Source organism: Neolamprologus multifasciatus, chromosome 8, assembly GCF_963576455.1.
Source record: "Neolamprologus multifasciatus chromosome 8, fNeoMul1.2, whole genome shotgun sequence".
Lineage (NCBI taxonomy): Eukaryota > Metazoa > Chordata > Actinopteri > Cichliformes > Cichlidae > Neolamprologus > Neolamprologus multifasciatus.
In genome coordinates this window covers 20143344-20169606 of record NC_140446.1, presented here as the reverse complement: position 1 = coordinate 20169606, position 26263 = coordinate 20143344, and the positions used below count along the sequence as shown (strand labels likewise).

At 40.1% G+C, this 26263-nt stretch overlaps 2 protein-coding genes across 3 annotated transcripts; one reads left to right on the top strand and one right to left on the bottom strand.

Moving 5' to 3' along the window:
• The first annotated feature begins 172 nt into the window (after positions 1-172).
• Positions 173-13959, top strand: tom1l2b (target of myb1 like 2 membrane trafficking protein b). Of its 2 annotated transcripts, XM_085170596.1 has the most exons (15): positions 173-434; positions 837-921; positions 1640-1718; positions 2026-2175; positions 3506-3640; positions 3768-3914; positions 4761-4877; positions 5069-5202; positions 5372-5423; positions 7617-7785; positions 9142-9268; positions 9378-9453; positions 10190-10249; positions 11624-11660; positions 11760-13959. In XM_085170596.1, exons 1-15 carry the CDS (start codon positions 383-385, stop codon positions 11906-11908), a joined length of 1569 nt encoding a protein of 522 aa, XP_085026722.1. In that variant the 5' UTR covers positions 173-382; the 3' UTR covers positions 11909-13959. The 2 variants fall into 2 exon arrangements, with proteins under 2 accessions (XP_085026722.1, XP_085026724.1); XM_085170598.1 differs by lacking the exon at positions 10190-10249 and having other exon boundaries at positions 175-434.
• Positions 13960-19253: 5294 nt separating this feature from the next.
• Positions 19254-21992, bottom strand: foxl3 (forkhead box L3). The gene is made up of 3 exons (XM_085170211.1): positions 21712-21992; positions 20840-21008; positions 19254-20520 (listed from the first exon to the last, which is right to left on the bottom strand). The coding sequence occupies exons 1-3, from the start codon at positions 21816-21818 to the stop codon at positions 20047-20049; spliced, it is 750 nt and encodes a 249-aa protein (XP_085026337.1). The 5' UTR covers positions 21819-21992; the 3' UTR covers positions 19254-20046.
• Positions 21993-26263: the final 4271 nt, after the last annotated feature.

Here is a 26263-nt window from a genome sequence, read left to right as displayed (position 1 = left end):
TGATAAAGATAACTAAAGACAAATATTTTCTATAGTTAACTAATAATCATCGTCATAATAAATTAAAATTAATATATCGATATATTTTTAAAAAATACCAGGAATGGGTAAAAACGTAAAATAACAATTCAAAGTTTGCATTAACCAACAGAAGAGCTAATGCTACTTCCATAAGATATCAGTTTGGTTTATAAAGGGAATTAAAGGTTCCCTTTATTTACAATCGCCCAACTCTCATAATGGTTGTTCTTGCTGTCCAATCACACTGGAGCATAGGATTTTTTTCACCCAATTACGTTGATGCGTAGGCGGGACTTGCTGGACGTTTCCTCAAGTATCATCGTTATCAACCCATGGACTGACTTGTTTGTTGTCGAGCAAGATGGAGTTCATTTTGGGAAATCCTTACACTACGCCAGTGGGACATTGCATTGGTACGCAAATAATTATTTAGGGGAGGACATTGTGGAGAGATGTATGTGTGTATCTTAGAGAGGTGTCTATTTTATGTAATAGTCATTTACGGGTTTGCTACCTTTAGCATGCTAATGTCCCTGAATGAGTTCTCTACAGCTGGAAAGCCATCGTTAGCCGCCTAGCTAACTATTACAACATTTGCTGTCACTGTGTAAGCTCTCTCGTTAACAAATTTAATGTGTGCTTTGTGCCATTACGCCATTACCTGTGTCGCACAAGCCGTTTACGTGTGCATCTGTAATAATGACAAGCAGCTAAGTTAGCTAACAGCTAGCCAACAGCCATCGTCATATATTCGGGGCGCAGTTTTTAAGACGTTATTAAGATGATTTCCTTATGTAAGTACATGTGTGTTTTAGAGAGAGCCACTGATGGATCCCTACAAAGTGAAGACTGGACTCTCAACATGGAAATATGTGACATCATCAATGAAACAGAGGATGGGTGAGTACCTTGTGAAAATCAATGAATAACCACATAGGTGTTGATTAAATTCTGTTTAAACTGTGCACTGGTTTGGTTTTACCGGCCTGTGATTTTTACATTGTGGAGTGCTGCAAACACAATCAAGTACTTCATCTTTTTCCCCTTTTCTCTACCATCGAATCATAAGTGAGCCAGCCTAGCCCTGGCTGCATGAGGAAGATTTATGCGAGGCCTCACTTCTTATCTCTTTGCTTCATTAACCTTGTACAGAACGTGTGCAACTGGTGTGTGAAGTCCACGTTTGATCAGTGGATTGCACTTAAGATTAGGTGGCTCTAACCTACAGAAGTGTACTGTAATAAGAAGTCTGCTTGTCTTTTGTCTATGAGGAATGCAATGGGTGTAACACATCCACTTATGCAAGGCGTGTTTGCTCTGTTGGAAATAGAGACAAAGTTAATAATTTACTTCTTAGAGCAGAACAGCTACAGCATCAAAGAATTATTGGCTCATGCTTCTGATATTCAACTTTCTAATGTTTGTCACAGTGTCTGACATCTTGTCAGTGCCACTGAAAATGGCAGCTAAAGCTTTAATTTATCAGCTTATTAGAAATCATCCCTGTGGGACATGTTTTCGTAATCCATTTAAAAGTACACCAGGCAGGCATGCTATAATGTGGTATTTTTGTGTGTTTAATGTGGGTTTTGACTTGTGTCTGGATGTGTGTATGCAGGCCAAAGGATGCCATTAGAGCAATGAAGAAAAGACTAAATGGCAATCGGAACTATAGGGAAGTAATGCTGGCTTTAACGGTAAGTTCACATGAGCAGGAGGAGAGCAGCTAATGTATGCTTTTTATATAATATATTAGCATATAACTTTGATATCAGTTTTCCTTATATAACAGTCAAATGAATTGCTCAAAGGTGCTTTGTTTTGGCATTTATTGGTAACATAAATAAAAGTATTATGATTGCATTTATCAGTACTAAGTTGATTGCATAACAGAATTTGCATTTGCATTTTTTTAGTCCAACACACTTTGTATTTTGGCTCCAAAACTTCTGAACCTCTTTGTAAGAGGAGCTATTTCAATGATGGCGTCTGTGCATCTGTCAGGTTCTGGAGACGTGCGTGAAGAACTGTGGCCATCGTTTCCACGCTTTAGTGACTAGCAGAGACTTCGTTGATGGCGTGCTTGTTAAAATTATCTCTCCCAAGAACAACCCACCTACCATTGTTCAAGATAAAGTACTCGCCCTGATTCAGGTAAGAACGGCAGAACTGAATGCACAAAGTTTGCATTCTCGTGCATTTGTTTTTTCCTCTGTTTTTATGACAATATATAACTTCCAGAGAGAGTGCACAGTGTATGTGGAGCTCTGCACAAAGGGAAAGTAGCATGTGTATATATGGGAGAGGACCAAATTATGTTTAACCTTGTTTAAATATTGCATTTTAATAAGGTGACCTAGTAAATTCCCAACAAATATTGAGATTCACCTCAGCTGTGTTATATATGTAGACGCTATGTGGTAGAAACCCTTAAAGAAAACTAAATGAGCATCAAATTATTATTTAAAACATCTGTATCATAAGGGCCCAAAATTTCACAAACCACATATCCTTAATATATTTGCTTCTGCAACGATGTACGTCACTGTGAGAGACCTAGTCATTTGTGACTCAGTCGGTTTGTGGATTTTGTTGCGACTGTGGTGGCTTCCCAGGTGGTCTTTCATCCCCAGGCACAGTCTCAGGTAAGGCACACTGTCTCCAGGGCTTCAGCCAGTAGCAGCTCTAGTTACCTGCCAGAGCTCAGATTACCCAGCAAGGTTTGTGGGTGTTGCTGTTATTTCCATCATGGATGCTGTATGACCACAGCTTACAGCATGGAGGAGGAGCACGAGCATACAGTAGTTGTGAGAGAGAAGCTTGATGATTTTTTTATTTTATTTTTTTTGTATTTTTTTGTTTATTTAGTAGTCAGAGAAACCAGTTTGACTTGAAGGTCAACTGGGGAAAGTGCATGGGAAACATTTATAGCGTAACACTCCCTTCATGCAGCAGCTGGAGTGTTGTTGACATTTTCATTAGTAAGAGAGGTAAAACCCAGCTGGGCAGCAGACTGCGGTTGTGCTGGTGCAGCTCCCTTAACCACCTGTTTCATCTCTCAGGGATGAATGTGTGCACTTTGGAGTTGATAAAAGTTGGCAAGTGTGGACATTTCATAGCTTTTACAGGTTTAAAGTCAAAAGCTCTATGATTATTTTGGTAACCTGCATTTATTTCGGGCTGTTGTTGTCTTGTATTTAAGCTGTTGTAAGGGCTTGAGCCCAATTTCCCCTCTGGTAAGAGCGAAGCCAAACACTTTGTAGTTTGTTCGCTGAATGTATTCAGGGAAGACAAACAAATATCATCAGAGAACAGACTCCTTTTACTGTCTGCGCATCATTTGCTTTGTTTGCCTTGTCAGCCTTCCCTTTTATCCATTGTTTAAATTTCTTTTTTTCAGTCGGTCGCGCTCATTTCTCTTCCCTTTTTTTTTAATTTTTTTTTTTAAAATTAACTCTTTTTACTCTCTGTTATCTTTATCCAGGCGTGGGCCGATGCATTCAGGAGCAGTCCTGACCTCACGGGTGTGGTTCAAATCTACGAGGAGCTAAAGAGAAAAGGCATCGAGTTCCCAACGTCAGAGCTGGAGACGCTGTCACCTATACATACACCTCAGCGTGTAGGAGAGCTCATGCTTGGCAGCCTAGTTTGCTAAAGTTTCTTTGCCAGAACTATTTGGTGTGATTACGTTCCCAGGTAACATGTTGCCTAATGATGTTTGTTATCACTTTCTCTGTTGTTTCTAGTCAGCCACTGCTCCGGAGGGTGACTCTACCTTACACAAGCACAGCAGCACTACTCAGCCCACACAACACTCTGTGCCACCAGTCTACACCACCCCTCAAGTCCCCAACATTCATGCCTCCGGAGCCATTAATCCCACACCCGAACAGGTACAGTGGTAATCCTATGACAACATTTTCTACAACAGTCCTACAAAACAACGATATTCTACGGTTTTCCTTTTAATATCTGCTCTCAAGTATACGCCATGAAGATTCCAAGAATCTGCCCAATTAACGATCTTTCTGTAATTTTGAATTGCCTCACCTCCAGTTTTTGAGGTCATCTTCTTATGCACCTCTGGACTGGTTTCAGTGCAGGTGATAAATATAGATTACTTCCTAGAAGTCCTGTTGTTTCCCTTTGACTTTAAGCCTCTGCTGGGCTTCTCCTTCACTGTGTCGCAGTGGTCATCCTTAAGCTTGATTGTTAATCACATGGAGGTATATCTGGTGAGTGATGAGTCATGAGTATGTGTGTATCCAAAGGTCCCCCCACCCAACTTGAAAGCACGTTCACCATCATTGCTGTTCAGCCTGTTTCAACTGAAGGTTACTATGCAAGGAATCCCCAGTTTACAATCTGATGAATGTCAGAAAAACAAGCACGTGTGCTGCCCTTCAAATGAAAACCACTCACTCTTGAAACAGAGGTTGGTGTTTGCTTTCAAAGTCCAAGAGTGAACAGTGGAAGCAGAGTGCAGTCCAAATGTGCACAAAGAGATGATCTTGAAGGGGACACACCTTTATACTTTTGCAATTATCATTCTCTGGTGGTTTTCCTCGCTACCACAGTAATACTTGTGTGTTTTAAATTAAAATGTATAGAAATAATATAAAATTGACTTTTACTTAAGGTGATTTATGCTTTACTTTTTTAGTTTTTAGTTTTGTTTTTTTAAATCACCCAGTTTCCAAGTGCTAGCATTTAGGCGAACTTGCACTGTTATCATGTAGATTTCCCGGCTACGCAGTGAGTTGGACATTGTTCGTGGAAACACTAAAGTGATGTCAGAGATGCTGACAGAAATGGTGCCCGGACAGGAGGATGCTTCAGACTACGAGTTGCTACAGGCAAGACACCGCTTACATTTTTATTTGTGTGTTATGTGAGTATCTGTAAATTAACAAATGTAAAAACGTTATTTATTTAATTTTTTTTTTGTAGGCCGACATGTACAAATGTGACTCAAAAGCAGACTGGGATCCGTTTGCATACGTGTGTTTTTGTAAGCATTTGTATTGTGTACATTTGTTTTGTGTAGGAGCTCAACAGGACTTGTAGAGCTATGCAGCAGAGAATAGTGGAGCTCATCTCCTGTGTTTCTAATGAGGCAGTAACGGAGGAGCTGCTGCATGTCAATGACGACCTCAACAACATTTTCCTCCGCTATGAAAGGTTAGAAAACACAGGCAAACATGTTGCTCAAATGCAGGTGTAAACTTGTCTTTGGGTGCAAGAACGTGCACGTAGCCAAACTTGTTTTTACCCTCTCAGCACAAATTGAGTTTGGTAAACTACAGGTGTTTTGTTCCTTCCTTTCATGCTCTCTCTTTGTTGCTTTTAGGTATGAGAGGTTCAGGTCTGGAAGGTCCTCAGCTCAGGGTGTAAACAATGGGGTGAGTCAGCTCATAGTGTGATCGCATCACACTTAAAATTCCTGGATTTCCTCTCCGGATGTTTTGAGCTAATTTGCACTGTTTATTTTGTGCCTTCTTGGACATCCACACCTTTCAGTGTCTGCAGTGTGGATGTGCATGTTAACATTACCAGTCAGGCTTTCCTGTGCTGTCTTTATATGTCAAAACCTGTCAGCTGTTTACCAGATGTACATGCCTAATTAAATGGAAACCCAACAAAGACACATGCAGTTGGTTTCACAATAAAATATAGAGACCTCTTTGAAGACGTTTATATTTAGTTTAGATTTTCTGTTCTCATTCGAGTGTCAGATGGCATTTCTACACCATAGTTCAAGCAGACCTGCTGTATTTAAGTTCTGCGGAGTAAGTGAAACAAAGGCCATGATTATACAGCAGAGAATGCAAATTTAATTGCTGTTGCGCTGGAGCTGGGCTGCTTGTATTTTATTCATTGCACATTACAATAAAACAAGCAGCCCAGTCATTGCTTTGCAAGACGCAAAGCAGTATGCTCCAGAACAATATCGAACAGCAGTGTGTTGTTTATTTAAAGCTTGCATATGTCTATAAATTACTGCCTTGCTGTGTTTCAAACCTATCAGTAAAAAAAAAACAAAACAAAAAAAAAACTGTTTAAATAGCAAATTTATTTTCTGCTGCTTTCTTAACTTAATATGCCATCGATCACATGACTGAACCTGCTTATAGTAGAATGTAGGGTTGGGCAAGTATTGACACGATTGCACATTACGTTTAGAAACATCATCGATTTGTTCAGTTAAAACATTAAAAATATATCAAAGTGAATTAATAGACGTTATAAATAAACTGAATTAAACAGAGCGAGTTTAGGCTTTTAAGGAGGGACACAAACAGTTGTAAAGGGGCATTTTTGGGGCACAGTGAGTTAGAACACTATTGTGAAACAGAATAATAATAATAGATAATATAATAATAATAATAGATTAATTATAATCAATGGGATTCAAAATGAGAGCAGTGTGAGGCTGTAAACCGCTGCCAAAGCTGGAAATTTCCTGCATAGAAGAAATAATTGAATTTGTTTATGTTTTCTGGAGAATTTCACATGATGTGACTTGAAATATCAAGTTGTTAAAAAGTCCTTTTGAATTTCCTGGATCCTGATTTATCCCAAACCTTTATTACCTCTAAGTTTGGCCAAGCTACCCTCTAACTTCCACGCAAATCCTACTACAGTAACTAACAGATCTGATAACGTAATATTTTGTGCTAAAAAAGGGAATCTTCTGTTGGAGAAGTATCACCACCTTAGTGGGTTTCAGATCGTTTAGGCATGATATATCTCCCACAGCTATCATGCCCTTACAGTCTGTCCATACACAGGCATGTTAATGGTATTCACTGTGTCTTCCTTTCTGTTCTTTTCTGTTCTTCTGTTACTTTGGCTAGCTGAAACAGGCAAGTATGAAAATATTGTCACCTCCCCCTTTTAAATGATCAGTCACCCAACTGTGACATTCAATACATGACTAAAGAACATTGGGCCAGCATTCAGCGGTACCTTTTTAACCATATGGTATGTTTTCAGTCTGCAGCCCCCAGCAGCCAATGATATGTGAAACCTGGAGGCAGGCTGACAGCGACATGAGCTTAAGATGGCACCTAAATGAATGTATGCCCTAGAATAACTGTCATGTTGGCTTTCCGTCATCTCAGACCGTCAGGGTTTGAGATCTGCAAATTGGTCTTAACAGAGAAAGTTTCACAGAGCCCAAAGATTCAGTCTACCCTCCTCCCTGCCCGCTGTATTTCTGCCTTCTTAAGGGGGTTGTTTTCATCACGTTCATGATAAATGGCCTGATTGGCATTTGTCCTATATGAAGTGGAATTGAAGCATAACTATTTCTCTAGAATAAAACTATATTGTTTTACCCCCTTAAGAAACTGTTTTGCAGAAATTGAGTTGATTTGCTGCTGCCCCGAGTCACAGACATTTTTCATGCTCTCCTGAAGCTAAACACTTTCGTTTTTTTCCCCACATTTGTTCTGTTAAACTAAAAAGCTAAGTACTGAATAACCCTGACTTTAATAGCCTCCTCCCAAAAATTATTTTGCTCCTCATATACGAAAAATCATAAATCCTTTGATTTTTACCTGAAACTGTTTCATCATTTCTCCTTCATCCAGGTCCTCAGTGAGGCTACAGAAGACAACCTGATAGATCTCGGCCCAGGCTCCCCTGCTGTGGTGAGCAATATGCCAAATGCAGCCCCAACCAGCTTGCCTCCCACTGTCACAGCCCCTGCAGGAAGGCCCTCCTCCCCAGCTACTCTGGCCTCCCGCTTGGCTGGTCTCGGTATGCACTAAATCCCTCGAAACAGTCAATAGTTACATTTTTTGCTACAGCATTACACTGTATATTCAAATACAAACCTGTTCAGAACATATTGCTGAATTCATGCCAGGTAGTCATATGGGCTTGGATTGGAGCAAAACTCAGGGGGGGGAGGGGGGGGGGGTGTCTGGATCTGTTAGAGTTAATGTTGTTCTTCAGATAAGTGCTGTTGATTAACAAACTCCCGGCTCTCTTGTAATAATTTACACAACCAAATACGGGCCAGCCTCCGAACAAAGAACAGGTAAAGACATCAGTCTAAGGGCGATCGTGGCTCAAGAGTTGGCAGTTCGTCTTGTAATCGGAAGGTTGCCGGTTCGAGCCCCCGGCTCGGACAGTCTCGGTCGTTGTGTCCTTGGGCAAGACACTTCACCCGTTGCCTACTGGTGGTGGTCAGAGGGCCCGGTGGCGCCAGTGTCCAGCAGCCTCGCCTCTGTCAGTGCACCCCAGGGCAGCTGTGGCTACAGTGTAGCTTTGTGTGAATGGGTGAATGACTGAATGTAATGTAAAGCGCTATACAAATACAGGCCATTTACCATATAGTTATTTTTCTCATGTTGTGCTTTATTTAAATTCACGTTAGCCTAGTGAAGTTGTGACACTGTGGGTGCAGTGGGTACCATACCCAGGGTTCCTTCAGGTAGGTGTGCAGAGAGTGACGCTCCCCTTCATTGTGTGTGCAGAGAACTTCAAGCTGTCTCAGTAATCTCTCTCTGGAAAGACTTGCAGCTCACCACAATGTTAACAGTGTAATTCAAGGAAAAGCCTATTGTGTAAACCACTATAATATGGAGCCGTTAACAGTGAAATTCAGTAACTCACAAAATTCGAGTTATCACTAATGTACCATATAACTCTTGTTCACTGTCAGTTGTTTTCCTGTACCTGCTGCTGTCAGTGCCACCACTCAGTCATGTGTGTGTCACTGAAGGCATCACTGCTGAGTCCACACACTCTGCTCTCCTATCTCCCTCGAAACAGAGGCAACTTTCTCCTTTATATCTTCTGCAGCTTTTACTGTGTATACAAGCTAAAGCTTAATTTCTCCCATAGCACAAAGGGATCTGTGTGGTCTGATGTGATGGTACATGCACACACAGAACAGACAGTTAGTTTGATGTAAGACTGTCAAAAATAAATCAACATAGTGCAACAGATAACTTTAGTTCCCCATTGTTCAGATCCAAACTGTTCTTAAAATGAATCTAAGTAGAAACAACCGTTTTCTCTTTACTTTTATTTTTGTAAAGTCTGATTCTCTTCTGTGCAGTTTGTTAGCTTGATGTTAAAGTGGTTTGTTTGTTTTGTCTCTTCCAGACATGGGAGCAGACAGTGTGAGCAGTACTCTGAGCTCCCTGTCCAGCTGTAAGCCTCCACCTGCCCAGGATGACTTTGATGTGTTTGCTCAAACCAGAACTGGAACCATGTCAGAGCCACAGAAGGTGTAAGAATCCAATGAGGAGTGGCAAATTTAGTTTGGCATTTAACCTACTTCCTTTTTATTTCTGTTAAAAGTGGACAAATAACATTTGCTTGTATGTGTTTTGTCTCAGTACTGCATCAGAAAACACCCAGGCCGCTGAAGGCCTTCCTCCCACTCTGGATGTTCTACAGACAGCTGCTGGAGGGGTGAGTCTCAGTGACAATTTGGGTCTTAATTCAAAGTCGGTGTTGTCTGTCAGAGAATTTTGATACTGAATATTTGTGTTTGTGCACTTTCTGACCCTGACATGCTTTTTCATCCTTGCGCTGTTGCTGCTAGATGCGACTAATCCCTTGAAAAAAAATAAATAAATTGAGAAATATAGTTTCTTTGTTTATTTACATTTTACAGCTTAACAGAGAGGGTTTGAACACTGGAGCTGTGCACCGTCTTCTTAATTTCTTTGATAAAATGAATAAATTTTTAAGATGGATCTTGTCTTTCATGCAGTACTAACTAGAGTTGTAAGTTGTTTTCAGCTTTGTCATCTTCTGAGAAAAAGGAAAGAAATGCTATGCTAGCTGTATTAATAGCTATGCTATAGAGCTTCCAGTAGGATTTTATCATTATTATTATTTTATGATGGGGTTTTTTTGGCCATGGCGTCTCTGCACCACGGCTTGCTTTATTCATTTTCACTAGCATGGCTCTGTCTTCCCAGCTTAACCTGCACTTAGATTTGTTTTTGTATGACTTGTGCACTCATACCTTTATCACAAACACTGATTTCGGTTTATTCATTTGTTTTTCTCATAACTGTATTAAGCTGCATTTGAGTTACCACTGACGTTCACTTAAGTCATTTTCTGTTGTGTTTGGGGCGGGATTTCATTTCTGTTTTTGTTCTGGCCACCTGTGGCGGTCTCGATGCTGCCCCCATAGGGTGTCGGAGGCCAGTCCTCTGTCATGGATGACATAGAGGAGTGGCTGAGTACTGACGTGGTGAGCCCATCATGACTTTTTTTTTTTTTTTTTTGGTTCGTTTATGCTTGCTTCTTTACTTTTTTCACTCTGTCGTATCCCTTTTTTAAAAATTTCATACTGGCTTTTGAAGCCTGAAATTAACACATTTACTCGATGGTGTTTTCCTGACTGATCAATCACATTTTAATTTAGTTCACTGAAATTTTACTAACAGTGTTGTGTGAGGGGTGACTGATATAAATATGGGAGACTGTGGCAAAATGGCATGAGGTCTGGAATGCAAATAATGTATGCAACATTTTGTTTATTTTGAGCTAAAGTGGACCTATTATGCATTTTTATTTTTCTTCAGCATTGTTACTACACTTTAGTAGCTTTGCATTAGTTACAGTCACAAAATCCTTATTTAGCTTGGACTGGCTTATAGATATCTCCTTAGTTCATCTACTGTCAGTGTGTCAGTTCAGTTCAGGAAAAAAAACCTGATATAAAAACAGTTTCTCATCTTTAAAGCAAAAGTTATGCTGTAATAAACATACTGCAGTCAACCCAGAGCCTTTTCCACCTTACTGGTCCACTAGTGACATAAAAGGCTGCTTAGATATAAGCTCAAACTGTATGAAAGCTAAAATAGCCACACTAACAATACTGTTTAACTGCCTGCACAGTGATTTAAGCTACGTTGTATATGCCCAATTCAAATATTATTTAAAGTTTGTGGTTCTGTTTCCTCATCATTGCCCAATCTTTGAGTCTAGCCAGTTGAAAATGTTTGTCAGGCCCATCAGGTGTTTGGAGGGTGCTGAGCTCAAAGCTTTTTCTTTGCTTCAGATGACCATGTGAGGAAAACTGCATTTGTTATAGTGCAATCTGAAGAGTGAGCATTTGGCTCCAAGGATGACCTGTTTGTATGTTAACCTCATGATTTAAAAAAACTTTGTCATATACAGCATAGCAAATCCATCAGAATAGGTCTGCTTTAGCCAAAACATCTAAACTGCCAGAGCTGTTATAGAGCTATTTTATTGATTTATCTAATCTGGGTGAGTGTTTGTGACCCAGAGTAATAATGCATTCCAAGACTTTAGTGCTTATTTTGTGCAAATTTGTGCTTATGTTGCACAAATTTATCAGATTGTGTGCCGAGTGTTTTGGTTGGGGAGCAATGAGAGTGTATTAGCTGCACAACCTTTGGTCCGTGCTAATGATGGGTAAGTGGCTCTTGTTATGAATGAAATTTGACAGGTAAGTCAGTTTTGGGGTTTTGTGTTTTGTTTGTTTCTTAATGTGGTTTGAATCAGATTATTGGTCAAGGGGTCATCATTTGGCTTTTGGTTTGCAGTGGGTAATGTTTGTCACAGCGTGACATGGTGGCTTTTCCTTTTTCAACAGAAGGGAGATGAAGGTGAGGAAGGCGTCACAAGTGAAGGTATGACACTGTGATTCTTCTCTTCTAACACTTCCAGCTGTATTTTGAACACATTTTTTTTAATTTATTTATTTTTTTATTTTATGTATCTGCCCCCAGAATTTGACAAGTTCCTTGAGGAGAGAGCCAAAGCTGTTGAGAGGGTCCCCAGCCTACCGTCGCCCCCGAGTGGTAACCCAGGAGCAGTGCAAGGAACCCCTAGCCGCAAAAAGCCAGAAAGACCTGAGGACACTTTGTTTGCCGCGTAGATCTCCCAGCTTTGACCTCCGATTTCCCCTCCAGCCTTAGACCCGACCAGCTATGCAGCTTCACCTTAGGAGAGACCGACCCGACACTGAATCACACCCACCTCTGCTAACGATTGATCGCAGCGCTACTCGACCCACACTACAGGAAATTGCACATGAAATCAGTAGAATTATGTTAAGGCTCTCCGTTAATTTCTCACGCAAAGGGAAAAGAAAATGTCCTATTTTCATACGCCAAAATGAGATGATCCCACTCGATGAGCAGTGTTAGAGACGGTGAGGCAGCAGGTCCCCCCCCCACCCCCCTTTAGTGTAAATTATCTCCTTCAGCCTGGTGTGGACTGCAGATGTAGATTTGTATTTAAAAAAAAGGGCAAAAAAAGAATCCTTGTCATAAGTAGGGAATTCGTTTCCTATCCAATCCCTCAACTCAAGACAAAGTTTGTACTGTTAAAGAAACCGCTGCAGAAACATTATGGATGTTGTTGCAGACTTATCCCCCTTAATTGCAGAAGCACTGATCATACCTACGAGGCTCTGGTTTTGGTGTTTGTATCGGTCCCTTTGCAAGTCTGTCTTAAGTTGAATTGTATATCTGTAAATGACAAATGTCGGGTTTATTAGTTGTGTGTATATTTTAGCTTACACAAGTATGTAAGAGATGGTAATTTAATGTAGTTTTTTGTTTGTTTTTTGAAAAAGGATATATGTTGCCCTTGCTTTGACAGTAGGGATGTACCTCATTGGGCTGAGCTTTTTCAAGAGAAGGGACAAAAATTGTACACATGTGATTATTTACAAAAGCTAGAAGAGACGAGGGTTAAGAAGGGATGTTGTTTTTTGCGGATTGGCGTCGCTGCGCACCATACCCAGACGCGTGTAGTCTTACCTTGCCTTCTCATTCCCCGTGACAGACGTACGTGCAGTTTTTCGGTGATTTGCTGGTCACAACAGATTTATTGAGATTATTTTGCTGAGATTCATTAGCCTGAAAGCTGCTATAGTTTTGTAAACTATAAAGTTTAATTTTCATGGATTCTTAAGGTAGTGTCATGGAGTTGTGGATGGGAGTGGTTTTCTGATGCTTCTGTGCTGTCCAAGGTGCACATTGGGAGCTGAAGAGACATTTGCTGTCGTTCAGGAGTTTTTACTCGCTGTAGGTTTTAACTGCGTTTTGAGGGAAGATTGTGCTGTATGTCTTTTTAATTTTAATTTTATTTTTTTAAGTTGGAGCTTAGAGGACCAAGTTTGCGATCTCATTTGGGATGTGGAAGGAAGAATGTCCTAATAATTGTGTTCGTGTGTTTCATTCATTTTTAAATCCAGGGTTTTTTTTTTTTTTTCTAAATTCACAGATGTCCTAAAGAATAAAAACAGAAGCAGTTTGCACATTATTTTTGTGCATTTCTCCTTTTTATTTCTTAACGCTGCCATTTTTAAAGGCCTGACCTTTCAAGCGTGATTTGTTTTTTCAGAAATGAGCTCGCTGCAGACGTCAGGCTACAAATTAGACTTTTTGCTCTCGACAATAACAAATGCAACATTTTACACAATCGTAACAAGTGTGCACTTTGATGGCCGCGTTTCAACTCGTACTGTAAATCAGCTGAATCTTAGCCTAATTTAATTAATGAGCATATGAATAATTTATTCAGCACTATTTCTTTTCCTTTGTTTTTTTTTGTTTTTTTTTTTCTTAAAGATCAGTATTTTAAATCACTTTATTGTGAAAATTTTAAACGGGAAATGAGCTGTGTTAAGGGATGAGATGGGAAATTGTGTATGTTTTAGTGTTTCTGGCTTCTGTTTATGTAGTTAAGATTTTTTTCTTGGTTTGTTTTATACGTTGTTGCTGGCTTGTGTATTTAATTTGTCATGATTGGGTTTATTGGGTATGTGGATATCCTCAGTGGCTGAAAGTGGAGGATGGTAAACACATGGAGGTGTTTCATCACTGGTCTGTAGCCGTTAAAGAATTACACTACTTGTCTCATTTTGTTTCATGAAGGATAAATATTGAATAGATTTTATGTATTGACCAGCACGTGGGGGGGGGGGGGAAAAAAAAGCTGACACAAAGTAACTTAGTTTGGACACTTTGAACAAAGCATCATCATTGCACATTTTGAAAGGGAAGCTTCCTTTCTCCCTCCTTTTATGTCTCCTTGTTTTAGTGTTATGTGTCTGTTGTGTGACGCTGAAACATTTTAATCTCAGTTAAAAAAATTTTTTTTTTTTTAAATTAAACTAAGAAAGCTCCAAATGTGAGCTCAATGAATACATGTTATTCTCCTGTTTTGGTTTTTTTTTTCAGTGTGAGCTCTGTCAGTGATTTGTAACGGAACCCCAGCGTACTGATAACGTTGCCAGAGTCATCTCAGACCTGCTTTGCAGAAGAACAACGTGTTTCTTAGTCACTGGAATATACGAAAAGCAATGCCGATAATGGAGGCTGTGCTGTACGACTGCTAATTTTCCTCAGTTGCCTCATTTCTCTTTGTGTTGTTTGACTTATGCATGATCTCTAATAAAAGATTAGCAGTGTGATCTGCTGTGTGGTTTTTGTGTCTGCTGAAAATCCAGCACCTCGATCTCTTCCTAGAGTGCAATGGGCCCCACGCCAATGGGGCTTTACCGCTGATCATAGGGAATCCTCTCATCCCAAAACACGGCCCCTCATATTCTGCTTCAGTCACTGGAGCATTTCCTGGTCAGGAAACAAGGGTGTGTCTGTCACACAGTACACTGAAATATACAGGATGTCTTTGTAGCATTTTTACAGTGAGTGGCTAACTAACAGTGGATTTCTCTCAGAGGCAAATGGATGTTCACTTCACGACAAATTCACTGAAAAAAATGTGGAAGGAAGATATTCTAATATGGTTGAAATCAGTTATTTTTGTCAGTAGCACATACAACATGTATTGGTCTCAGATGGTCATTTGTTTTGCATGGAGGCATGTCACTACTTTGATTATGTATTTGACTGCCTTTCGAATACAAACTAAGAGTTAATTATGCCAAATACCACATTCACTTACATTTTTTCCCACATGCGTTGCAGAGGCTCTGAGTGTGCACAGCCACTGGGTCGGAAAGCTGTACTGAGGATCCAGTTTTCTTGGACTTAGCTGGCATTCAAATCTCCACAGACGGTTAGCTAGCACACCCTGGTGGCTGCACCGTGGAACCTCACGGCACACATGCTTGAGGTCACGGCACAGGCAAAACCACTAAACGTCCACTTACCAAGAAAACAAACACAAACGGTGGTCTGTTTAGCCGTATAAATTGCAGGAAGTGCTGACACAGTGTTGTGGCACGTTGTAGTTCCACTGCACGTTACAACAGTCTATCACAAACATGGTTATATGATAGCTCAGTCATTTTGCCAGCTTTATTTTAGTCCTCTTGGACCATCAGCTCAGCAGCACTTTTGCTTTATGCCCAACTCTGGTCCCTGCTGTGATGTTGCGTAAAGTTTATCTCGAGGACAAATTCAAAATAATGAACAACCTGTGTACTCTAGGTTCAGAATATATTGTATTCCAGTAAGCTGGTATTAATCCATTTTCTCTATACGGTTTTGTTTTGTTTCATAGACACTACATTAACAGTATTAAGTGGAAATATGTCATTTTCCATATTCTCAAATCCCATTAAAGCAAAAGTTGATACTTGTCTACAGCTATTAAAAAAACATTAACAAACTACATTGTTGCTCCTTCGTTATCTGAAAAAGTCTGTCCCAGATGCTGCTGCCTTAACAGTCATTAGAGACTACTGCTGCTGAATATGGGCTCCGTAAATGCACAATTCACTCTCACTACAGTAACATTTGCTTAGAACTACAATGCCTAGCTTCTGTTTTAATTATCGTGCCTTTGCTAAAAATGACAAACAGCATCTATTTTTAAATGTCTTTAAAAGCTTTCACTTAATGTTTATATATATATATATACTGTATGTGTGTGTGTGTGGAATCAGATGTGAGGCCATCTGTCCAACAGCTAAAGCTCGGCTGAAACTGGATCATGCAATAGCATGGTCAAAATTCAGACCCCAACCTGTATGAAATTTTACATTGGGGCATTTACAGAGCTGTGCATGAATAAATACCTGCAGACCTCAATGAACTGAAGCAATGTTGTAAAGAAGAGTGGGCCAGAAATCCTCCATAGCGATGTGAGAGACTGCTAAAAATCAAATCATGCAATCATCATGCATTCTGCATTTTAGCTCAGTTCTTGTGAAATAAATAATGAGCCAGTGTAATATGCCATGTGTTGTTGTTCATGTGAGTTTCTGTTTAAATGTAAAACCTCATAAGAACCAGATCTTTTTTTGTTATGTCCTCATACATAAAACCTACCTACCTAGCATACTTGGGTGCAATGCGATGCACCTACTTATTAGTGCTACAAAACAAGCGTATAAATCGGATGAATTTAACTCATCGAAAAGCTTCCAAAGGGACCAGCAGCACTGGGGCTCAACAACTGGAATGAGCAGAGGTGAGACCTTGCAGATAGCTCCCCGTGTACTGGCACACTTACAGCAGACACACCCCTAACTTGAAACCCTGACGAAAAATCTGAGAAAGCGATTAAAGACACCCGGTGGTTATTTAATGGGGGTGGAGTGGATTAGGTATAGAAACCAAAAATATTTTTATGCAGCCTGAAGTTAGACGTTTAAGCCTGTGGGGATTGACTCACTTTTGGAGCCAGCCACAAGTGACACTTAAAGTAACTGCAGCTTTGGCCACTTTATCATGGCTTCTCTTTTTTTAAATTTTAGCACAGGAGGTCAGTGTTTGGAGTGCTAAAAATAACAGCTTTAAATAGTACTTTAGTTAGGTTTAAAGTGTTGCTAAACCGCTGTATCTGAACACATTGTTCTCGGCTATGTCAAAATGCGCCCTGTTCTTTTTTATTTGTGCAATTTGTGCATATTTGTGCCTCCAACCAAACCTTTAACCCCCGCTGTCCCCAAAACTTGACTTAACTTGGCACGCATGCCACATGAGAACTGACATATTTAAACAGATATCTGGAAGATTCATGGCTTGCATTTTCATTAAAATGTCAAGCCCTTTACTACATTAAATTGCCTATTTTCCATTTTCTTTCCAAAAACCCTCCCGGTCACTTCCAGTCCTCCCACTTCTGCTGTATTCCTAGAAGGGGCATGCAGCCGAAATATAAACACGTCTCCCAACTGCAGCTGATTGACACGATATGTTGATTTTCTCATTGCTGACACTCACTTGAAGACATTTGAAAATAATAGCATATTCCAGTCTTAAAGCAGCTCTGCACGCGTCACGAAATGACAAAGGGCAGAGGTGTGTGTATGTGCAGGTCCTCAGGCTATTTCACTGCTCTTCATTAGTTAGTATACCCTAATATGTCTTGGAAGTGTTTGCGCCACAATTCATTTGCACTTCTGAAACCATAGCTCAAGGAGAGTTTAGACAGTATGGTGCAAAATGCATTTAGATCAAAACACCTAAATTCATCTCCAATTCCATAATTCCCACCACAGCCTCAGTGAAATCCAGTCGCTGCGAACACTCAAGATTAAATGACCTATTTGTGTTTATAATTCACTTGTTACTGATGTTGCAGACCAGTGGTTTCCCAATTTCCTCTACCTGCAGTTCCATTGTTTCTCGCCCTCAGCTGCTCATTTCACCTGGCAGTATAATGAAGTTTCAAACAAAACCATACTTTGTAAATGGAAAATATTGTGGAATTAATTATAAATGACTGGTGCAAAATATTAAAAGGACTGAATGAGGCAAACAGACGGATTCAGATATTATTATTTAATAGAGGCCATTCATTGGGACACCGCGCCAGTAGCTACACTTTCATATATTCACTGACAACGTAATATGTGCATTGACTTTTCGGGCCTCACTGGTGCCTTTCTCTTTCCTCAGACTCCCTTAGCCTTGAAGCACTTTATGCTAAGTTAATTTACCCAAATATATCCGCGGCATCACGGCAGCCGCCTCAACATCAACAACTTTGTTAATGGAAACTTGCTGATCCATAAACGTTTGTGCCGCCACAGACATTTTGCTGGGGGGCAGCTCACGTATGAATGTTAAAAACCATACAGATCGATGAGGGGCATTTGCAAAAGAGGCATAAGGTGTGTTTAATTATAACTGCGTCAGGGGTTTGTGGGTGTGCGCACGCTGCTGGGGGTGGTGTTGCCGTTTAAGCTTCAGAAGCAGGGGGGGTCTGGTATTTAAATAGGGTCACTCCTGGGCCTCACCTTGCAAGTGTTATGCTATATTAAATGCCACTCATGTTAAGTGTGTTGAAACCCTCCTTTGATGTAGTCAAGACATAATATAAAGGTTAAATTGAAAAATGTCCCCTTCCACAGCACAGGAACATGCCATGATTGATCTCTCTTGTACAGGAAAGAAATGTTAGGCAGACCTGTTTAGTTAGGCCTCCTTTAAGTGTATGAATACAATATGCTGTAATAAGTGAGCGGATTAGAATTTAAGTGTCAGTCAATCAGGATTTCAAAAGGTCAGTGAAAACAGAATTTGCAAAATGCAGGCTGAAATTAGGTTTAAAATAACTGAATTCCACCAGAACAGGCTTACTTGACAGCAGACACTTATCATAGTTGGGAAACCTTAGCTATTACTAATTACATTAGCAATGGTGCTAATCTAGTGCTTGTTTTTAACCCTTAAAAAAACATTTAAAAATGCATATTAATTGTAAGCAGGTTTTGAGTGTACATACAGATAAACTGACCAATTAAAATGGACAGAAATTGGTGCCACGGATGCCAACAATCTACACAATGACTATCATGTCTCCTGATAGGGTGTAGCATGTTAGCACGCTAACATTTAGCCTATTTACCAACATAAAACTACGGAATACAATTATTATTTAGTGGGTATCAAAGCAATAAATGGAATATAAAATCAAGTTAAGTTTTTTTTAAATAGTATATGAATCAAATTTAAGTGTATGAAATTGGGTATTTGTAATCTGGATTTGTTTAGAACACAAAGGACCCTGAAGCTAAAGCTAATTTGAGCCTAGCACTTACTTATTTACACCTATATGATTTTCCTTGGTTATACTAAGGCCTGTTTGTAACTAAAAGAAATACATTTTGTTAAAGAGTTCACACGAGATTTTTTTTTTTGGGGGGGGGAGGAAAAAAAAGAAAGAAAGAAAAGAAGCTCAAAAATAAATGTTTTTTTTTATCAATATAAAATTAATTTGAAAAATGTTAACATTTCAACCAGAAATGTAATATACTTATTATTATGTTTTTACTTGGATGTTAGAGCTTCTCTGATCAGATCAGTTTTTATGTAGAAAATAATAAGAGACTTCATTATTTGAAGGTATTAAAAAATACCTATATTAATAAACATTTTTATTATTATTACTCATTTTTGATATTTTGGGGATTAGTATTATTATCATTACTGTTATTTTCTTTTTGGATAGGGATTTCAGATTGAGCTGGGGTGTAAATAGAGAAAAACAAATTGTGTAAGCCACATTAAAGGGTGTAAAAAAAAGGGGGAAACGCTTCAAAGAACAAACCATACAATTTTGAGTTTTTTCCCCCTTTATATCAACTTTTGATCTGAACATAATCCAATAACTTCCTTTGTCTGATCCATTTTAAAGCAGTTTTACACACATCACAATTGTGCTCACAGTTTCTGTGTATATACAGACAGACAAAAATCTATAAATGGTAAATGGCCTGTATTTGTATAGCGCTTTACTAGTCCCTAAGGACCCCAAAGCGCTTTACACATCCAGTCATCCACCCATTCACACACACATTCACACACTATAAACCTAGTCTATGTCAGCACTAGACACCACAGACAGTATAATGATAATATCCTTTGCTGAAAGTTCAAAGTTAATCTCTTGGATGAATTCCCACATGTATTCTTAGACTTTTCATTTAGATTCCACCACACAATACTGTACCTCCTTATTTTGTTTCTGCATTTACATTGTCAAGTAAAATTCCTCTTGGAATTCCTGTCTTCAGATGTCCTTGTACTTCCCAGTTTTAGACACAGACTGTGATGAAATAAGTTTAATGTCTGCTTCCCTCTCCTCTTACAGAGTCCAGAAGTGCAGGTTCAGGTGCTGTGGCTCCAGAACGTGTATCGGCGGCCCTGGGGGCCCTATATGCACGGGGCCATGGGAGGATCTAAGCCCAGACAGGGGCGGATCTGGAGTGGATAGGATGTAGTCAATGCTGAACTTGATCTCTGACTCTGGTTTCCCTTGCTGGGTGGGGTTAGGGATAAGGTGGTTATGTTGGGGACCGGGTCTTGGTCTCTCGGGGTTTAATGGGCAGAGGGTGGATTCGGGGTCAGGACGTCGAGCTGAGGGTGTGTGCTGGTTGCTGTGGCTCTCCAAAGAGTGGAAAGGGCTTTCTCTGGAGTCACGGAGGCCAATTTTCATGTTTCTCCGGCGTCTGCGACGGCGAAAGTTGCCGTTTTCGAACAAATCGAGCATGGATTCACAGCCAGTGGCAAAAGTCCAGAAGTTTCCCTTTCCCTTCTCATTGCCCTCAGTCCGAGGAACCTGCGGAAAATAAGACAAAATATGTCCTTATTTACTATAATAATAATAATAATTATAATGATAATTGCACAAGTAATTCGCTGCTGTAATAGGAGGAACACATCTTCTGTCCTTTATCAGGAAAGTAAAAAATATGTATACGGAAGCTTCTTAAGTCCTTAACAATAAATAATCATGACAACAGAATTGACTACAACTAAAACCAATGATACAAATAACTGATCATTTCTTTCTTGAAAAAGCCTAATGGAAAATAAAAATCTGTGTGTGAGAGGCACCATTTTTAGTTCTCCCTGCACGCTGTGCTGTGGGTCCTTACCTTGATGAAACAGCTGTTGAGAGACAGGTTGTGTCTGATGGAGTTCTGCCAGGCTCTCTGGTTGGATCGGTAGTAGGGGAATCTCCTCATGATGAACTCATAGATGCCGGACAGAGTGACCCGCTGGTCGGGGCTCTGCTGGATAGCCATGGCTATCAGAGCGATGTAGCTGACACACAAACACACACGCAAGGTGAAACGTAGTATGACGAAAAGAGGCAATCAAATGGGGAGAAGAAAAAAAAATATTGACAATATTTTGTCTTTGATATTTTATCTTTGATTTTGATTTCATTTATTTTACAAAGATCAGAAAGTACAAGGATCCCCCAAGTGCCCCTTTTTAGCAATGATTCTGTTAAAACAACAGTAATTTATATTGGAGAATAATAGTACTGTAAGCACCAATCATAGATGGCTGTGAGCTCAACAAGACAAAATATAGTTTGTTTTTTCAGCTGTGCTGAAAAATAAATTTTAGAAAATCCCCCAAAAAGAAGTCTGGGTTTTTTTTCTGAGAAATGTTTTGAGTATTATAATGAATTTTGCTTTAAAGTTGCAGTTATAGTTAAATTAAACCAGGTTATCATCAGTTTTTGTGTCAGATTCGTAGCACTGGGGAAATAAAAACAACAACAAAAAAACACAAGGCATTTTTCTAAGTAGCATTTTGTCTAACGAGCTATTATTAAACTGCTTTTCTATGACTTTACATTGTAAAGAGAGACAAATAGTCCCACTGAAAAACTGAACTGGACCTAAATGTAAAATATGTCTTTTTGTGTGTATGATTGTGTGTATAATGACTAATACACAAAAAATGGGGGAAAAGAAAAAGAAAGAAGGAACTCTGTATTAATAACCCTCCATACCTGTACGCCGGTCTGCACATTTTCTTCTCTTCGTCCGTGCTGGAAGAAGGGTATCCGTCACCATCGTAGTTGAAACAGTTGAAGGGGTAGTGAGAGTTGTCAAACATATCTACACTTTGACAAGTTTGACTTGTAATCCGAGGTGTTTGGCTCCTCTGAGTGTCCTGGCCAAGGCCCAGCAGCAACACCCTGTCCTGCTGCTCTGCTCTGCCACCATGCTCTGCTCAGCCGACTGACACTCACTCCGAGCCCTGCTGATGACGGCTGCCTCCAGCCCCCCCCCCTCTTTCCCTCCCCTCCTAGTCCCAGCTGCTCTCCAGGAACTGCTGCTGATCTCGAAACCCGCAGCCTCCTCTTACGAGGTCTTTGAACCCTTGCGACCCTCCTTTGTAACACCAGTATTTTCGTCAACCTCTTGAAAAAGAACGCTTTTTCCCACCTTTCTTGTTTTTATTTTAGGGTCAGGGCCTGTTTCTAAGCCAGTCCCCTACCTCTGATCGCCGTTTGTTTACACACTCTGCTTTAAGTGGTGGGTGTAGCACTCAAAATCTATGCAAACTCAGATGTAAATCATGCACCTGACTACACTGCAATAGTGTTGCTACAACACAGAGTAGTTGTTGACTTTTCAGAATAATGACTGGAGACTTGAAAGCACATGAAAGAGAATTATAGCTAGGGAGTTATAATATATACTATCTAAACTATATATTATACAGCAGAATGTTTCTCTGTATCAAAACTTGCACTCTGCCTTTACCCCTAACCTCCACTCAGTTGTCCTGCATCTGGACACAGCCAGAGATGATGGATGCCCTGCAGGGTATTAATATCGTTCAAATTTACACTCCCAGATTTTTCCTTGTAATCTCCAGCCCCATCTGACACAGACAAGCGGCATCTTGCGGCTCGTTTTGGAGCAATGATACATATTCTCCATCACTTATTAGCAGACCGATGGGTAAAATAAAGTTTAAATGTAACCCACTTCCAATCATGTAGGACAAATCGACAGCTCCTGGTTGGGGAACTAAAGTGCAACTTTAGGTTTTCAGGTGAGCTTGGCTGTGTTTACTCACTCCTGCGCACTCACGCAGAGCCGCCACGTTACAGTGAGAATATCGTTGCTGTCAGCTGTCACTGCAGCTTGACAAGTCTTGCGACTCGTACACAATCATATAAAATCAGTGCAACCTTCTGTTAAGCTCTTGCTGTGCTGATGCAGTCCACCCAGCCTCTCGCTGTACCCGGAGAGAACATACACAGGACAGACTGCTCCTCTCCCCCCCTTCCCACCTTCAGCAGGATTCTGGGTGGTCTGCAGGGCTCGAAGGCCGCCTTCATGTTTTATTTTACTTCTTTTTATAGCTTAATCTCTCCAAATGTACCTAAAACAGCAAATCCCAAATCAACAAACAAAATCCTTTGCATCTTTGTTTTCCTTTTCTCTCCGTTAACTCTTTAGGGTGTATGTGTGTGTCCACTCTGGCAGACTTTTTAGCCAACAACGGGAAGTATTGTAGATGCTATCTATAATGTTCTTTAATGGCCATAAATTGTTTCCGTGTCTTTAAAACAGGGAGATGTGTATTCTGAAGGGCTCTTAACGGGGCAATTGGAGCTCTCCTGTGGGGCGACAGAGGCCGGGAAAACAGCCCCAAGGTCTGCCAAGCCTCTGTGTGTGGCCTTTCTGTTGTTGGAGTCACATGTAGGTCCTACGCTGGTGCGTACGCACAGACATTAAAGCAGTGCTTGTATTTATTTCTGACAGCTGATCGAGCAGTTGAAAGGTCAAAACCGTGCTTAATTTTCTTGGAAAAAGCGTTGTTGTTTAATCTTCATCCACAAAAGGATTCACAGTTTTGAAGTGAAGGTAAAAGCAAGATTAACCCTTGAAGGTCAGTGTAAGGTGCTGAGCAGCAGATGCCAAGGCGGCACCTTTGTCTCATTAACAAATGTCCTTAAGCAAGTAAAGATATTGCTCTAAAACTGATTTAATGTCCCCTCGTGTTTTTTTTTTAAAAATTGTATGACTGATTTGAGCTCATTCAGGAGTAGAGCCAAGAAGAAAACACAGAGCAGTTCAAACATGGCTGTAAACAGGACCGACAGAAGAAAAGGGGCGCAGAGGAGGAGAAGGAGAGGTCACAGTATCGGGCTGGTTTGAACTGAGATCTGATAAGCACCTCGTGGCTCGCTCCCATGACTAGGCTTCCTCTGGCGTCCTGTCTGCGGCCGGCCGCGGTGATTACGGCCCTCAGTAGTTCTCCTCTGGTCACTCTCTGTCCCTCTGATGGTTGTCTCAGATGCAGCTTCCTCCATTCATCACTCTGTCTGCCTCGTTCTGCGTATCTGCGTGTGCGTGCATGCATTTATGTAAACCAACCGAAGAGCCTTTCCGGGGGCTGTTCTGTGAGGAAAGGTTATCAAAACACAACCGTGCACTGGGAACTGTAAACATGGTTATGCACAGATCTGAGGCTGAGGGCCATTTTCTTTTGCACTGCACTGTGCAGCCATCCTCACTGCCACCACCTGAAAAATTACACTGGATGATGTGGAGCTCTTCAGTATCACAGGGGTGCCAATTTTCCCTTTTTGGCTTTGTCAAAAGTACTTATTGACGGTATGAACTAGTTATTATTAATTATTTTTATTGATCATAACACTATATATTAGGTATTATTAATCTCTGGCTCTCTTCCATGGTGTGTCTTTTGTCCCATTTTCCTCCCCATGGCTGCCTCTAAGCCTGCTTCTGCCAGAGGTTTCTTCCTGTTAAAAGGGAGTTTTTCCTTCTCACTTTCAGTGCTTGTTCATGACGGGGTCATTAATTTTTGTCTTTCTATGTATTATTGTTGGATATTTATCTTGCAATATAAAGCATCTTGAGGCAACTATATAAATAAAATTGGATTGAATTGAATATATTAACTGGTACATGCATATTAATTATTTGCTTGTCTAAAGCTCTTGTCTACAGATGTTATTTACAACTGAGAGGAAAAAAATAAAAAAATTAATAAACAAACAGTTTTAAACTTTTAACCACAATTCCACAACTTGCCACAAATTTTGGCAAGAGAAAGATATTTTCTTGTAAATAAATAAATAAAATGTCATTGAAAGAAGGGTTAAGAAGAAGACAAAACATACACAAACACACACTTCCCCCGCAGACTCGTGCTCACACACTCACTATCATATTTATTTCCCTATAAGATAATTGCCTCACACTCAATTTGGGGCTTATGTGATCACAGGGTGACTGTAGCTCAGGTGGTAGAGCAGGTCATCTACTGATCGGAAGGTTGGTGGTTCGATTCCTGGCTTCGCCTAGTCTGCATGCCAAATATCCTTGGGCAAGATACTAACCCCAAATTGCTCTCCGATGCATCCATCGGAGTATGAATGTGTGTGAATGTTAGCTATAAAGCACTTAGAAAAATGTGCTTGTGCGAATGGGTGTGAATGGGTGAATGCACAAGTTGTGTAAAGCGCTTTGAGTGCTCAGATGAGTAGAAAAGCGCTATATAAGAACCAGTCCATTTACCATTTACCACAGAGATCTGGTGGCTGTAACAGTCTAACAGCCTTGGAAGTGTTTTTAATTTTTATTTTTTTTTTTTTTTAGGAAAAAGGCGATGGTAACAGCCTAATCGTCTGTGTACAAGAGGAAGACAACATGATTCACAACCAGGAAGGCTTTTTCCGTGATGATGTGACAAAGAGCATCACTATCATGAGCCTTACTACCATTAAAGATCTACCTCCAGCAGTGCCTGCGTAAGGCCCACAGTATAATCAAGGATCACAGCCGTCCATGTAGCACACCAGCTATTCTCAGGCAGATGGTATCCACCCACCCCATGTACTTTCAAGAATTTTTAATTATTGATTATTTTTTAAATCTTATTTATCTGACTTCTCGCTACTTTTCTCATCTTAGCTTTTAAACTCACATTGCTTTTGTTTTTTAAATTTATTTTTACCTTGACTTGAGAGCCGATTTATTATGGTTGTAACTGCTTTCACTGACGAGCTGTGCCCCTCCAAATACACATCACCAAACTGGACTCCTAAAACATGTTTGTGATGCATGTTGAGCATTTATTATTATATTTTTCAGAATTGTTGTTGCCAGTTAAATGACAGGGTGCTCTGCGTTTAAATGCATTTACAAACTGCAATTATCCAAATATAAAACATTCCCTCCACTCAAAGTTGGAAGGAGGACACTAGACACAAGTGGGAGTTTGTGGGGATTGATTTCTTTTTACAGCTCGCCTCAAGCAGCATCTAGAGCAGGGGTGTCAAAAATAAGGCCAGTGGACCAGAATCGGCCTAGCCAAGACTCAAATCTGGCTCACTAGACGTCTTAAAAATTTGTATGACGATATGCATTTTGAGCTTTTAACCGTATTTTCAGAAGTATTAGAGCTTGTCCTGCAAAGCAACAGTTAAACTCCTGTTTTTTCTACAATAGGAAATTCTGTTTTTTACATTGAGTTTACCATAAAATAAATCTTACACATGTATTTATGTTTTTTAC

What these genes read in the sequence shown, in the direction of transcription:
- foxl3 (XM_085170211.1), bottom strand. Translation starts at nt 21,818, where the DNA reads ATGTTTGACAACTCTCACTACCCCTTCAACTGTTTCAACTACGATGGT. An exon ending in ATGTGCAGACCGGCGTACAG is followed by an intron (nt 21,009 to 21,711) that starts GTATGGAGGGTT and finishes TTTGTGTGTCAG; the next exon opens with CTACATCGCTCTGATAGCCA. An exon ending in TCAACAGCTGTTTCATCAAG is followed by an intron (nt 20,521 to 20,839) that starts GTAAGGACCCAC and finishes TATTTTCCGCAG; the next exon opens with GTTCCTCGGACTGAGGGCAA.
- tom1l2b (XM_085170596.1), top strand. Translation starts at nt 383, where the DNA reads ATGGAGTTCATTTTGGGAAATCCTTACACTACGCCAGTGGGACATTGC. An exon ending in CAGACTACGAGTTGCTACAG is followed by an intron (nt 4,878 to 5,068) that starts GCAAGACACCGC and finishes TGTTTTGTGTAG; the next exon opens with GAGCTCAACAGGACTTGTAG. An exon ending in CTCAGGGTGTAAACAATGGG is followed by an intron (nt 5,424 to 7,616) that starts GTGAGTCAGCTC and finishes TCCTTCATCCAG; the next exon opens with GTCCTCAGTGAGGCTACAGA.